Source organism: Chiloscyllium plagiosum, chromosome 13 (assembly GCF_004010195.1).
Source record: "Chiloscyllium plagiosum isolate BGI_BamShark_2017 chromosome 13, ASM401019v2, whole genome shotgun sequence".
NCBI classification, from domain to species: domain Eukaryota; kingdom Metazoa; phylum Chordata; class Chondrichthyes; order Orectolobiformes; family Hemiscylliidae; genus Chiloscyllium; species Chiloscyllium plagiosum.
In genome coordinates, this window is record NC_057722.1 from 12,669,193 (window position 1) to 12,685,004 (window position 15,812).

At 39.2% G+C, this 15,812-nt stretch overlaps 1 protein-coding gene across 4 annotated transcripts in view; it reads left to right on the forward strand.

The window, feature by feature from the left end:
• The window catches only part of amer3 (APC membrane recruitment protein 3), a 141,877-nt gene that overhangs the window by 63,260 nt on the left and 62,805 nt on the right, over window positions 1-15,812 (forward strand). The window contains exons 4-5 of one of the 4 annotated variants that reach the window (XM_043701915.1): window positions 9,560-9,622; window positions 12,360-12,584. The exons of 2 other annotated variants lie outside the window; for them this stretch is intronic. In XM_043701915.1, the coding sequence (XP_043557850.1) occupies window positions 9,560-9,583 (24 nt within the window). In that variant the 3' untranslated portion in view covers window positions 9,584-9,622; window positions 12,360-12,584. Of the gene's footprint in view, window positions 1-9,559; window positions 9,623-12,359; window positions 12,585-15,812 lie in introns of those variants that run through there. One more of the 4 variants, XM_043701916.1, reaches the window with a different exon arrangement.

Genomic DNA, 15,812 nt, shown 5'->3' on the forward strand with positions numbered 1-15,812 from the left:
GTGAGTTCATGGAATGCCCTGCCAGTAGCAGTGGTGGACTCTCCCTCTTTATGGGCATTTAAGCAGGCATTGGATAGGCATATGGAGGGCCAACATCGATGGCCAAAGGGCCTGTACTGCGCTGTATTCTTCTATGTTCTATGTTCTAAAAGCTGCCATTGCTTTTGAACAGAAAGGAAGCACTTGCCTTTTGAGCAGCAACTAATTGACTGTCACTGCATCCAAATCAATTTCAATTATGTCCTGCCTGATGTTGCAGTGCTCTGTAATGCAGAAGGTGATGTTCCTCCTGCTCAATGTCCTCATGTACCTTCTTGGAAGACTGCTGCCATTCTTTCAGCCCCAACTTTGCTCCGGTTGTGCTAGGATAACGTGGCACACTGTCTGGGCTGTACTCAAGGTCTCTATAGACCAATCCAGACATTGGAACCTGAACTTGTGGATGCTTATCGTCTGCTCCACCATGGTCCTGATCGTATCTAACTCAGCCTCAACTGACACCTTGACAGCCACCAGGACAGGATGGCCACCAACCCTTCAGGTGAGAGGTCCTGCTCCTGCAATGACCTGAGACATCCTCAGCCTGTGACTGCACCGTGCCTTGCTCGTCTGGAGGAAATTCTATTGGAAATAGTATCTCTGGCATAATGTACCTCCTGTGCATCCTGAGGGGCCTGTCAGCTATGATGTCTTCATGTGGAGGCTGTTCGGTATCTGCTGGAGGTTGCTGCTGGTCCTGGGCTTGCAAACATGTTTGTTTCTCCTTGATTTCTCTGCATCTTTGCTGTCGCAGAATGATGATAACCTGTTGTCCCTGGATCCTTTGCTCACAGTTTCAGCAAACCAGTGTATGAAATATCAGAAAGAATACAGTTCCTTAATAATGGGAACACTCAGCATTCACACTACTCACAAATTATGGCTTAGTATAGTCCCCACAAAATGGGATATGGAGGACTCCAACAAAGAGAGCCATGGTATGTCTCTACATGGATCTTTGACATTATATTATTCAAATAGAAATAGCACAAGCCATGTTATTTCACTTAAGTAGAGTAAGAGATTGTAAATCTTGCATAATTACTGATACCTTGTCCTCCCATGTCACATAAGGGTATGTTGAGAAATACTTGCATTTCAAGGTGAGAGGAAATCACTTACATGCCCTCATGCAGACTCCAGCACCCTGGGTTTTCTTTGTGAATTATAGCCCAAAGGCAATAACTTTAAAGTTACCTGTGGTCACTTCTGCTTCACAGAAATGTCTACGATCAATCTGTAATGACCAATGAGATCATCAAGATTATTTGCAACCAGGATTTGTATCAGCTGGACACTGCATACATCTCGCATGCAGGTAAATCTGATTGTAGGTGACTTTAGCGTATTCTGAAAGTATCTGATTAACCCAATTGGTGCTTGAAAGGCCTCATGTTGCTCACAAATAGTGCCTTTGTGCTCAGACACACACAAAAAAACTTACTCCACCCACTCCAAGTTTGGTCTGGGGTGTTGGCTGCTGCTGATCAGGATGTGGGCCCAGACAAAGAATTGGCGAGGGGGCGTCTCCTGACTTTCGTGTTGGGAATTGTTGCTATATAGTTTGTCACTGTCATGTGGGAGAATCAGAAACTGTGAATCAATGATGTGAGATTAGATATTAATGCTACACAAATAGGCCCCTCGCTGTTCACTAGCAAAATTATCATCTCACTGATAAAAAAATTGATTGCAGAATCAGCTTTTTTCTTGATGTCAGGAATCTCATTTTCCCAACCTCACCATATTTTCCCAACTGATATGTCTACACCCACACTATTCAGGGCTGGGAAGATTCCGCCGAAAATAATTTTGAGTTTACTCATTGGATTCCATCAGCTGATTTGTGCAGCAAAGGCCATTTTTAACAATGCAGGTCTCATACAGCGATGAATATAGTGCATTTATATTCCAAGCTAGCCTGGCACTGTTTAAGATCATGTGATTGCAGAAACTGTGAAATGAAATGCTCAAACTGATTTGCCCAATGGCGAATGAATGATTATTTAAAAATGCCTTTGCCCATTCTCCTTCAGTGTATACCCAAAGATGGAATAGGGTTAAACTGTCTGCTTAGGACACAATATTACAGAAATCTTTGTTAATCCATAAGAAACTATTATAAACAAACACTTGTTAATAAAATGGTAATTGTTGCACAATATCTGCTTGGAAAAGAAAAAGTAAATCATACTTAATGAAGTATGTGGTTAATATTTACTGCAAAATGTGAGGTCTGTGATGAAAAGAAATTCCTGCAGCACATTTGTTGGCAGATCAAATCTATTATGGAAAGTGGCATACTGAAGGAATGTGAAAACTTTAATAGTTTCCAGATGTCTCCAGAGATTCTTTTGAAATTCACATGTTTTTGAGATAACATTTCCTTTCCAGGAATCCTCCTGGCATTATAGGCTTAGGAAATATTATACACTGAAGCCAACGTAACTGTGCTTCTCAATAATTGACACTTTGGGCCAATTTCAACCCAAAATCATTAAGATAACCAAAACCATTGATGTTTGATTAGCCAAGAAGGTGAACTGCCTGGGTTGCAAATTCTGAAATGGTTATTAAGTTACAGTAGTGATGAGAACCTTTTACGAATTCAGCAACATTTCAGCATCAAATTAAATTGTCACATGTTGCGGTTTAGCCAATAGAATGTGTATTCAAAAATATTTGTTCAGTTTTGGATATCTATTACTTGCTGTGTCCATGTCAGCACTTTGATAAACTTATCCAATTATTAATATACTCCAGCTCCTTGCTCACAGCCTTACAAATATTGCTCTTCAAATATGCATCTAATTTCCTTATGAAATATACCACTGAAGTTACTTCCTTCACCCTTTCAGATAGTGCACTATTGAATGTAAAAACTGCCTGAGGAAACATTCTCCTAATTTTCAGCCAATTAAATTCACCTGTAAATATTACCTCCAAAGCCATGATCTTCTGCATCCCCTCCCCACATTCACCTAACCTCTACCACCAATTCCATCTTGCCATGAGCCACTTCCTCAGGTTAATTCAGCCTGTCTTAAACTTCAGTATTCTACTCAACTCTTATCTGAGTTTCCAAACTATATACTCACTATGACAAAAGAAAATTACCTTCTGTCATCTCCAATTTTCTCATTTATGATGATGTCTTCAGTTGCCTAGCCTCCATACTCTCAAATTCCAAATCCTACATCCCACCACACTCTCTTTTAACAGTGTACTTAAAAGCCAACTCGTTGATCAAGATTGTGGTCAGTCCTCTTCTTTACTATCCATTCCTTGCCAGTGAAAGAATATACTATGTAATGTAAAGGCAGCACAGCATTGGATCTTAAGGAAGTCAGATCCACCATATAGATCCCCTCATAGTATTAGCAATAAAGTCTGAATTAATTAATATAACTTGTACCCAGTGCTATCATGCAATAAACTGCATCTTGTTTAAGTTAAGTTAATTCTCATTAAAATATCTAATGGTTTTCCTCTGATATGTTAGACTAAGTAGGCTCTTAGGCCAAGTCAGAAAACAAAGATGGTGACAATTATATAACTGATCACATGTTGGCCATGGTTGGCATCATAGACAGCTTGAATTTGTATATTTAGAGACTTGGGGAACAGATGGATTAGTAGTAAATGTAATCATATAAATGAATGGTTAGTGATGAGGAAGAAATGCTTGAGGGAGGTTTTGTATAAGATAATGGTTCTGAAAGGATTAATGGTAAAGACTGCGGTAAGATCCATTCAAACTTGTGACATTATAAGGATTTTAAGTAGGGAAAGGCAGAACATCTTGAGGAAGACAGACCTATGTCTCGGTCTCCTCATAGTCTTTGTAACTGAGCTGCTTCCCTAGTGGTTTTCCTCCATTGCTTTAGATGAAGTAGGCCCTGTAGACCAATCTAGAAAATGATGATAGTGCCAGAAATCTACCCAACCACGTGTTGGCAGCTGTTGGCATTGCATTCTCTTATAACATGAAGGAACCTTGGGAATTCTTTTCTTTAGTAAATGCTCCACAAATGCAACTTACTTTTGCTATCTCAGTAACAGAAAGGTGATAACGTTAAACCTCAAAGGATAATAATCTGCAGTTCTAACTTGTGACATGTTCGTTATTTTTAAAACAAAGCAAATGAATTTGGGTTGGGGCCACACCACACAAGATGAGTAAATGAATTCAAATGATGTTGGTAAATTTTTGGCATTACAACATACCTTGCCTTGGCCGTTTGACACAATGTATGTGTTTACAATTTGCCTGCAGACTCGTGACTTAATGTCTCCTAAATGCAAGCCACGAAGCTTCCATTTCAGCTTCTGAGGGTGAATTTTCCACTGCTAGTTGGATCATTCCTAGCAACAGGATTCAGATGGGCAGGCATCTTGAAATTTGTAATGTGAAAACCTGATTGATTCCTGCTGGAATTTCAATGCAGAGAATTTTCCATTTGGGTTATTGTTGATAGATATTCTGAATGAGAAGTTTAGTTTATTTTACAATGGCTGAAGCATGTGCGAATCAGAACCTACGTAATTTCCTCTGTATTGAAATACTTTGTGCAGTAATCCATTTATCTCCCTTGCAAATAACTTCTCAGTGCAAAGGAGCTCTTAAAAGGGTATCAACATTTGTAATTAATTTTCGTTTTCTTCTTCACATTTTTTAAAATGGCTTTGCTCATTTACTGTACCTTCATTTTATTTTGTTTTGCTTTTCAACAACAGAACCTGATTATTATGTTTCTGTGGAAACAAATCATATTGGTTGCTGAATCATGAGTAAGCTAAGTGTAGATTTGGCATTTGCAAATGTTTATCAGGAGAGAACAACTGTTGAGGAGCAGCCACACTGGCAACTTTGATTCAGTAAATCAGATTTTCTAGCGGTTTTTGCAATTCCAATGGCGAAGCCTAGTGAGGTTAATGAGTACGCACTTTTCAGGAGCTAGGCAATGGAGTTATTTCCCTGGAGGCAACTTTGTAACCCAACAAAAGACGGAAGACAGCCTCCCAGCTTTGGAGGCCACCTAGCACTCAAAGATTGGCAGTCCCACTATCACAGGTAGGCACTGCTGAGGTATGTAGGGTGGCATGAAGCATCCACATTCCCACTCACTGGTCACAAAGGGAAATAAAAGGAGGGATGAAATAGGGCCACCAGAAAGGAGAAATAAAACACCAGGGACTGTTGAGGTTGTTGCCATTTAATAGTGCACCACCATCCTCATTGAATGGATCCTCTGACCTCAAGTGGCACTCACGCTGTTCTGTGGCCACATGGAGGTGCATTTGCTGAGTGGGTGGACTCTACTCATGGCAGGGAACGGTTCTAGGACCTTGCAAAACCACCCATTGAGGTCTACACTATGTAAATTGGCTGCCTTCATCCATGGAGGAGACAGGTGATCCAGGTTCCTATCTGCCCTGGTAAAGGTATTGGAAACCTTTGGACATCTCTTATTTCACTGTCCCATTTTTATCAACCTCCCCTGACCATGTCTCAGGTGGGGAAAGGAAACTGCTGCCCAAACAGTGGGAAAAACACCAAATCCATGTTACTGAGTCAGATTAGCTGGATATATTAAAATGCAAAAATGATTTGTAATGAATCTCAATTTTATTATTTTATAGTTGTAGTGGTCAAGTTTGAAACATCAATGCCACACATCTGACAAAACCCCAGCACTGAACTGTCATTCATCCATCATTAAGTCCCTAAATATATCTGTATCTCACTCCAAATCCTACCTTAAAGTTAAAAGCTGTGTCCACAGTTTCTGTGTTAGTCAGTTATCGAATGCCATCGTGGGGATATCATTGCTTGCTATTAATTTGTGTTTTCTTCTTCCCATATTAGATTAGCAGTCATCTGAGAGATCAGCACTGTTATGGACCAGGCCAGACCCCCTCAAAACATTTCAAGAAAGTAGCCCAGATCCTAACTTTGCACGTTGTTTTAAGGAGTTGTAACATGGATATTCCGGGGGATGCAGTTGGTCAAACCACGTAGTTTTAAACAAAACAGAATTGATTAACAAGATTACTAAATGAAACACAAACAAAAAAATAACAGAACACTGAATAACTCAACCTATCTGAAAACCCAACAGATCATCCCAACTTAATGATGCTGTTCCAAATACTTGCAACAATCCCCATCAACACCCTTTGGCACAAAAGGTAAAATCAAACACAGGATCTTACAGGAGAGATGTCAGAGAGAGAGTACCAGCCTGCACCTGCTTCTTTGAGTCCACTAGCTTAAAAACTGCCTGACTGCTTTCAGTGAGTAGCTAGACTAGTAAAAATCAAATCAACCCAGAGAAAAGCTGAACTGGGAGGACTGTCCATTCCCTTTTCACCGTACAACTGTTTTTTAAAAACCTAACTGCCTGAGGCAGTATCTGTTAGCTATAATCAAATTGGTCCTAAAACCTTTAAACTTAGACTTTTCAGAGTCTGTGTCTTTTATAACCCCACTGAAAAAAAAAGGACCTTGTTAAAGGAGCAGCTTCGTCACAGCCCAGATGGTGGCCACAACTGTATCAAACAGATAAATAAACTTTGGTCTACATATCCAGCACTTTCATTTCATTGCCAACTGCATAATGGCAACAGTGAACTCCGACTTGCAGAAAGCAGTCAATAAAATCAACATGATTAATGTTAGGAGCAGTAGATCTTTGAGGTGGAAATTACAAGACGGATTAGAAATTGGCTGAATGCAAGGTAATAGACTCTAATTAATGGAGTTGTCGCAGATGGGGAAATATAAATGCAGTACCTTTGAATCAGCTCTGGAAAGGCTCCTATTTCTGATGTTAAATAACATGGATTGAGACATTTCATATTAACTAAACTTCCAGATGAAACCAAAACAGAAGGAGGAGACAGATGGTGGACTGTGTTACCTGAGATGAAATTCTATATAAATTATCAATTTGGGTCGGCACTACATAATTTCTTGGCTTCAATACATATAGCCCTTGAATCCTTTTTCATCAGGAATTTACATTCATTATTCACTATCCAGACATGTTAAAAAAAAAAGTATGTGATGTGGGTCTTACAGGCTGAGCTAGAATTTATTGCCCATTTCTAAGTTCCATTGAAATGGTGATGATGAGTCATCTTCACAAACCACTGAAGTCAATCTTGAGTGGTTAAGAATACCTCCAGTGCTATGAGGAAATAAATCCTTGGATTTTGACCCAGTGACAATGAATAAAAAGCAATATAGTTCCAAGTCAGGATGGTGTGTGGCTTGGAGAGGGACTTGCAATCCATGTTGTACCCAAACATTTACTGTCCTTGACCTTCTAAGTAATAGAGGTTACTGGTTTGTTGGTGAGCTACTGGCATGCAGCTTGAAGTTGGTATAAAATGCTACCACTGTAGATTGTTGCTTAAGGTGCTGGAAGAAGGGCCAGTCAAATGGACTGCTTTGACCTGGATACCTTCAGGCTTCTTGTGTGTTGTTGGAGGAGGACTCTACCAGATAAGTGGCCAGTGTTCCATCATAAACCTGATTTGTGCCTTGTAGATGGTAGATAGGCTTTGGGTTGTCAGAAGGTGAGGTACTCACTGGAGAATCCCCAGCCTCTGCCAAATAATTGTTTGGTCTGGGAATCATAGGAATGAATTCTGTTCTTGTCACCCTTTAGTAACTGCTCATAAAATTGATACTTGTGGCAGCTAGAGTTAAGTTCACAGCAATATTATAATAAAATGATACCAAGACTTATGGTTTGAAAATAAGAAATGTCCCAAAAGGCACATTGAAAAAAGCCCTTAGGTGAGGAGGATGAACTGGCTGTCCTTGGTTATACACCACCCCCTTGATTGATTGCAGCAAGATTTCATTTAAAAAGGATTCTTTCCCTTGTGGGCACCCTTCCCCCATAAGGTGCACATGTTTTAAAAGGAACCAATTTAGCCAGTCTTCCTTAGTTAACATAAACAATAAGTGTATTAGTTTCAAAACACTGGAAAAAAATAATTCAACACATACACACACAGATTAGAATTTGCAGGTGAGTACAGAAACATAAAAGTAAAAAAAAATGTTAGATCAGTCTCTGAATTGCTCATGAAAAGCAAATGATTGAACATTGTGGCCATTGAGGTTGACATTATCGATAGCATTGACATTAGTTGTTAAGCATTGATTTTAAGATTGCTGGCTTTGTAGATTGATTGAAACTCTTTTGTCCTGATACCTTTTAGCAATGGCCGACTGGCAATATTCAGAGCAAGTGAGAGCTTCCATCCCTTTCTTTCCAGCAGTACAGGGGCATTTGAACAGCAGTTCCCGGAGCTGTGACTTTCACAGTACACCAGGACATTAGGCTACTAATTAATACAACAGTGTAGATTTGAATCTCACTTTTAACCTTTGTTGAGATTTATTCTTGAAAGGAGAAAAATGCAAATATGTCTTTCACCCAGACTGCTGTCATTTTTGCAGTCTGAGATAATCCTGGGAGATTACAAACTGAGTTTATAGTAAATTTTCTCTTTTTGAAGCTTCTTTGACAGCTCATCAGGTGAGATGTTCAAGAGTCTCTCTCACTCTCCATTTATCACAAAATTCTGTGGGCAACCATTGGTTGTATGTACCTTTTAAAAAACCCATATTGCAATTAAGACTTGATATGTCCATAAGTGATCAGGGCTATGATCTGTGGGTCATGTCAGTAGGTACCATGTATGATGTTAATGTGAGAATGAGAAAAGGGTTCTTCAGTAATACCTGTTTACCTTTCCCAATTGCTCCCATACTCTCATACACACAGTTGACCAGCATACACACCCTCCACTCAGGTAATGCATAGTTTGTGGTTTCTGATCCCCAGATTTAAGTGGCATGTCAAATATGATTCCACAAATATTTGCCTGCATTTTAGCTACCTTCTGTCTCACATTCCGAATAGACATAGCCACTTATTTCACATCGTATTCAATTTTATTTTCCACCTCCTTAAATAAGCTCAAAGTGCGGTGAAAAGATCAGGAACATGTTCAAAATAGATAATGAGAGATGAGCATTAAACATGAATTGGGGTCTTGCGCAATACCATCACAATTACTGCACTGAATTCTGATTTTGGAATGGAATTAGACTGTCTTGATACACTCTTATGAAACCCAAAGGTCTGAAGAGATTTATCCATGTGGATGAAATATATTAGTGTTTGTTTCTTGTTATAGATACAAAGTAATGTATTTGTTAACCTTTTAACCCTGAGATTCCCAGTTCCTTCAGAGAAATGACACGCCCTTTAGTTTCAGAATTTCCTTCTTTTCTAATCCTGAACGGATAGCTGGGAAAATAAATATTTTGCAGCTCACAGTCTGATCTATTATAACATATTTTCTCACCACAATTAACTTCCAAATTTTAGATAAAATGCAAAACAAAACCTATGTATTTGCTGTGTGTATGAGTGTGTGAGTTTTTGATTCTGTATTTTCTTTCACTATTTTTGCCATCTTTATTTCATTTTAGGAACATATAAACTTTCAGACATAATTGAACTGGATGACTACTTGGCCTTTAGGCAGGATACAAGTGAGTGTCTGCCAGATATGCTGTGTTTTTGTTATGACAGTACAAATGTAAGGATTGGATGGTAAATTAGACAATTTTTTTCTGACTATTTAACATTTTTGTTCAATGCCAGAGGCTAAGTATGCAGTTATTCACTTCATTTCCTCTTAACAACAGATCTGACCTGCCTAAGCATGAAACCTTCTGTACAATCTGATCTGAAACATGCACTTAATATCTGATGAAATTAAGCTTCCAAGGGTTGCATAGTACAAAGCTAAAAGTCTACTTCAATTCATTTATACTGGGAAGGCTTGGGTACTATTTGTCTACATTAATTAGCAAGATAACAGAAAATTGGTTAACTATCATTTCAAATGTATCTTTTAGAAGAGTACAAAAATGTCAATCTGTATAGTATTTACTCAGATGTAAGTGGGCTCACAACTGTTTCTGCTCCCCATAATCTAATGTGGACCAGTTTCCAAAGATAGTGTTTCCACTGCCAAATGCCAATGTGGATGAATCAATTCAATTCCTAAACTTCAGATGGAGGTGACCCAGCAAGCTTTGGTCTTATAAAGCATTTGTTTCTTTTTCCTGACTCACTCCTAACAGCAAAACATAGCTTCAAGCTGTCTCAAACTTGTAAATTATCATCAGTGATAATTTATAAAAGCACAATGGCTCAGTGCCATATTCCTTCCTACGTTTTCAAGTAGAGTTGCCAATCTGTTTCTAGTTTTCTCTGCCTCTGTGACTGGACACCCCACTGACACTCTAGATCTCTCCCAAGATCATTCACGAGCATAAAAAATTAACATGCAGATACAACAGGAAATTATGAAGGCAAACAGTACGTTCATAGAATCCCTCTGGAGGTATTCAGCCCATCAAGTCCACAACAACCCTTTGATAAGAATCCCACCCAAATCCAATATTTCCCATGGCTAATCCAACTAGCCCACACACCACAGGCAGTTTAGTATGGCCAATCCACCTAACCTGTATATCTTTGGACTGTGGGAGGAAACCAGAGCACTAGGAGGAAACCCACACAGACACAGTGAGAATGTACAGACTCCATGCAGACAGTTGCCCAAGGGTGGAATTCAACCTGGGTCTTTGTCACTGTGAGGCAGCAGTGCTAACCACTGGGCCATGTTGGTCTTTATTACAAGTGAATTTGAATATAGGAGTAAATTTGTTTTGGTGCAATTATATAAAGTCTTGGTGAGAGGACATTTGGAGTATTACTTGTCTCCTTGCCTAAGTAAAGATATACGTGTCTTTGAAAAAGTACAATAAACTTTACCAAATTAATTCCTGCTTTGAAGGATTATCCAATATTAACAAAGATAAAATAGACTGGGCTTTTTCTCTAGAGTTTAGAAAAATGGGAGGTGATCTTGCTCAAACACACAATGTTCTTACACAGACTGACAGAATTGATGCAGGTAGGATGTTCCCCCTAGCTTGGGGATATAGAACTAGAGGAGACAGGCTCAGAATAAGGGATGGATCTTGTAGGGTTGAGATAAAGTAGAAGTCCTTCACTTATACGTTAGTGAATCTTTGGAACGTTCTGCCCCAGAGAGCAGTGAAGGCTCAATCACTGAGTATGTTCAAAGTCTGAGGTCAACCATTTTTTAAATATTAAAAATATCAAGGGATACATTGACAGTGCAGGAAAATGGCATTGAAGTCAAAGATTGGCCATGATTTTACTGAATGCCAGAGTGGGCTCAAAGAGTCGGATGATCTACTCATGTTCTTATGTTTTATGCTATTATTTTCCCCCTCAAACTTCCTGATCTGCCATCTGACTATTTCAATCTCCCAGCCAACCATTCTGATTTCTCCCCACTCTGCCTTTCCCATTTCTTTCCCTATCCTTCCAATCTTCCTCTTCCACATCCTTTCAATCTTCTCCTTGATCTTTTCAATACCCTCTCAACCCTCTGATCTCCTCACCCTGAATTTTCTGTTCTCCCCTGCCAATAACCATTTTGATATTCCCTCCCACAGTGGTTCTTCCAGTTCTCTCTGCAGCTGCTTTGATTTAAACCTGAATCACCTGCAATCTGCCTGACCCATCTGCTATTCCCCACTCGAGCACTTCCAATATCTCCTTGACTGTTCTGATCTCCTTCCAATGCCGCCATCTCCTTCCTTGTAATCCACCTGCATGCTTCTAATCTCCCCCTCTCAACATGATTATTCCAATCTCTTCTGGATGTTGAGCTTTCTGACCTCATCTTCCCTTCTCTAATCTTTTCCATGAAATTTCAATTTTCATCTACAACCAACACTTCTGATCTCTCTCCATGAGGCCCTTCTGATCACCCCATTAGGCCTTTCCAATCTCCTTCTGACCTCTCCCTGATACTTCACCTTCTGATCTCTTCCCCAAGACTCTTCTAATCTCACACCCAACCGCAGCACCCAGCACAGTTCACCTTGAAACCTCATCGTTGTCTCCCTTCTCTTTCCCAGAAGGTCTCCTTGAGGCCTTGTATTTGCCCGGAGGACTTCAAATCTCTGCAGCCTCCACTTACCTCCTAAGGTGTGCCTATGGCTTCCAACTAAAAACTTGAAAGTTAGGGGGAGCCGGACCCAAAGAATTTTCCAAGTTAAGGGATTGGGAGGTAACTAGGTTTTATTTCCAATGATTGGCAAATCCTTAATACAAACAGTAAATCTTCAATTCACTGGAAGATTGAGGTGGGAATTCATGAGATTTTATTTTCTCTCATAGAAATTAGTAACATCATAATAACACCATTGGAAAAGAATCCAGAGAACGATTTGCAAAGAAGAAACTGCAAAGCAATAGGGAAAGGAGAGTATAGTTGATACGACCAGTTCAAGAGCTGGCACAGGGCTGAAGATCAAAAACTTCCTCCTCTCTGCCTGAAATACTATGTTTACATGAAAGAAAAATAAGAAAAACACCAGTGGCAGTAACATCCACACTGCAGGGCATGACACACAAGACAAAGCAAGAACAGCTGGAATGGCAGAAACGCCACCAACAATGGAAGCAGGTCACAGCTGAGCTAAATAAATCACATGTTGTCCTTGTTACTTACGTGTAGTAAAACCTGACATGTAATGGAAAGTCAACTATATTTTATATTATATCCTATAAATTGGCTGAACTGATAATTCATTAGGAATAAAATAATATCGGGTGGTGTTGGTGACAAAAGCATACTGAGGGACTTATGGAGATTAAAGTGAAAAACGAAGCCAGGGAGTTGACTAACCCATATTTGAGAAACACAGGAAATATGCCCCTCATTCTGCTCCCACAACTATCAAACTTCAGAAGACTGTCAGTCAACATTCTATAGAGGCAGGGGAATTAACCAGAATTTCTATTAGTTTTGTTGCTGAATTTCTATTAGTTTTGCAAGAGTAATCTTTCAACTGTATAGTAACTCAACAGTCTCTTACCCACTTTGCTTCATACTTTCTCCATTACACTGTTTCCCATATGACCTTTACCTTGTAGATGTATGCATTGTTATTTAGCCAATTCAATTCAAATACCTTCAAGAGGACAAAAGTATCTGCTACATGGATGGATATAAGTACATTGAATTCGTTAAAAGTAAGGAGAGTTATAAAATGTGGAGTCATAATCTTCAATGGCAAACAGCTCAAATTAAACAGTGTTAAAAATGGTTGGAATTGAATTTAAATACTGATAGGGAAAGAGTGTATAAAATTGATGGCCACCTCAGGACCTTCTCTATCACTAACAAAATGTGGCAACTGGGGAAAGTGACCATCCTGGCAAATTTCATTTCATGAGCTAAGGGCAAACTGGAAGGAAGGATACCTGTGTCCATCAGGGTAACCTCTCCCAAGAAGGTACACCTGCCCTTTGTGCTTTAAGCTCCACCCTCCCCAACCTTTACAAGGCATGACTTCTCTTGCTCCAACTCCCACTCTTGCTGTGGTCTCCAACCCCTGTTGGATCAAATTGGCCATTAGCTCTCAAGGACAGGACATCACTTCCCTGGCAGAATTCCCAATGTCAAATCCATATGGTTGCTCCCAGTTTATTACCATTATAGGGCAGCTGGATTGAAAGTCAATGAGGTGCTGGCCAAAGTTTTGACTGGTTAGGTAAGGAATGAACCCTCTGTAAAAATTACCCCTAAACTTTAGTCTGACTATAGCTTTCTCCAAGATTACCTAAGCAAGCAACCCCTTTAATGGACCATTAGCCAGGAAACAGTTAATGGAACTGGCAAATGTTATGTGCAGTTTCTACTGTGACTTTTTAAGTGCTAATAGCAACACTGAATTTCTTGTCAACTGGCACTTTATTAGACAAACTGGCCACGTGATTAATATGCACATGAACATCCACCTGCTAACAATGTATCAAAATCAAATCAATAATTACTAGTGATAATGCTGCAATATAATAGACTTCTGATAGACTAAAGAAGATATAAACAATCAAGTCTCTCACCCATTGTGCAGCTTCACACTGGTGGAAAGTTCAAACTGTCTAACACTGTTCTGGTTCCATGACAATGAACTCACACGCGCCCAAAATTATGTTGGAAAGCAGGTTATTGAAGTTAAATGATTTAACTTTCATCACGAAATGCTGGCTCAGAAATTTGATGATCTGTTGTACTTTTTTTTCTGCTGTTAGGGAACTCATTTCGAATATTACAAATACATGACATTTATGCCAAGCCTTGGCATCTACTCAAAAACACGGTGGGATAAAGGAATGCTTTCCATATTTACGGACCCTAATGATTTCCAGATAACACATCTCATATTATTCTAATGGCTAATTCCTGACCTGTAATATTGAAGAAACAGGACCAAAATTTGTTAGTTCATTTTTCTATTGAGTTTTTCTTTCTTTCAACTTCTGGAACTCTGTTCAAATGAATTTTTCTTTCATCCCTGGAGGACTCCATTTTAATCAATTCAGTAAGAAAGAGGATGAAAGTTATTGGCAAACCATTCACAGGAGCAATGAGTTCATAATATCAAACTGCCTCAAGTTTGACTTCATTCCATCTTACAAAGAAAGAAGGCTAGACATGCAAAGAATGGAGTTAGTACATTGCAGAGATAGCTCAGGATCTGTTCCAGACTGATTAGAATCAAAGATTGGGAGGGAAAAAAACATAGTGGGGAAATTAGCTGGCTTTAAAGAGGACATAGTTTGAGTATATCCAAGGTACATTTCCACAAGAACGAAGGGTAGGACAAATAAATCCAGAGCTCATTCGATAATGAAAGAGATAAAGAAAGCTTGGTATGGATGTAAGGTGATTAATAACTGAGAACCAGACTGAATATAGAATGTTCAAAGACAAATTGATCAACCAAATATTGGGAAGGCAATGACCTTGTGGTATTATCACTGAACTATTCATCCAGAAAATCAGTTAACATTCTGGGGACCTGGGTTCAAATCCTACCATGGTAGATGGTGGAGTTTGAAATCAATAAAATATCTAGAATTAAGAATCTCCTAATGACCATGAAACCATCATCATTTGTCAGAAAAGCCCATTTGGTTCACTGATGTCTTTTAGGAAGGGAAACTGCCATCCTTACCTGGTCTGGTCTCTACATGTGACTCCAGACTCACAGTAATGTGGTTGACTCTTAACTGTTCTCTGGATAATTAGGGATGGGCTATAAATAATGGCCTAGCCAGCGAAGTCCACATCCCATGAGTGAAGTAAAAAAAAGGAGACAGATGATAAACTTAAAGAGAATCCAAAAGCCTTCTATAGGCCTGTTAATAATAAAACAGTTTTCACAGGAGGAATGGGACACATTAAGGATTAAAGGGAGTTACACAGGTGAATGGGCCAAGTTGTAGTACTAAATGATTACTTTGTATCTGACTTTACAAAGGTAGAAGTTGTTGCAAAAGTTGAGATAATGGATGGCTAATAATTAGCAATGATGAGGCATCAGATAGGCTTCCTGTATTTAAAGTTGATAAGTCACCAGGACTGGATGAAATGCGCTCAAACATACTGAGGGAAGTGAGAGAGGAAATTGCAAAATCTCTCATTTTCATTGCTCCTTTGATACAGCGGTGGTACCAGAGAACTGGAGAATCATAAATGTTATACTTGAATTCAAAAAAGTATGTTTGTATAAGCCCAGCAGATGGAATAAAGGGACTATAATAGTATGGATACAAAATTAG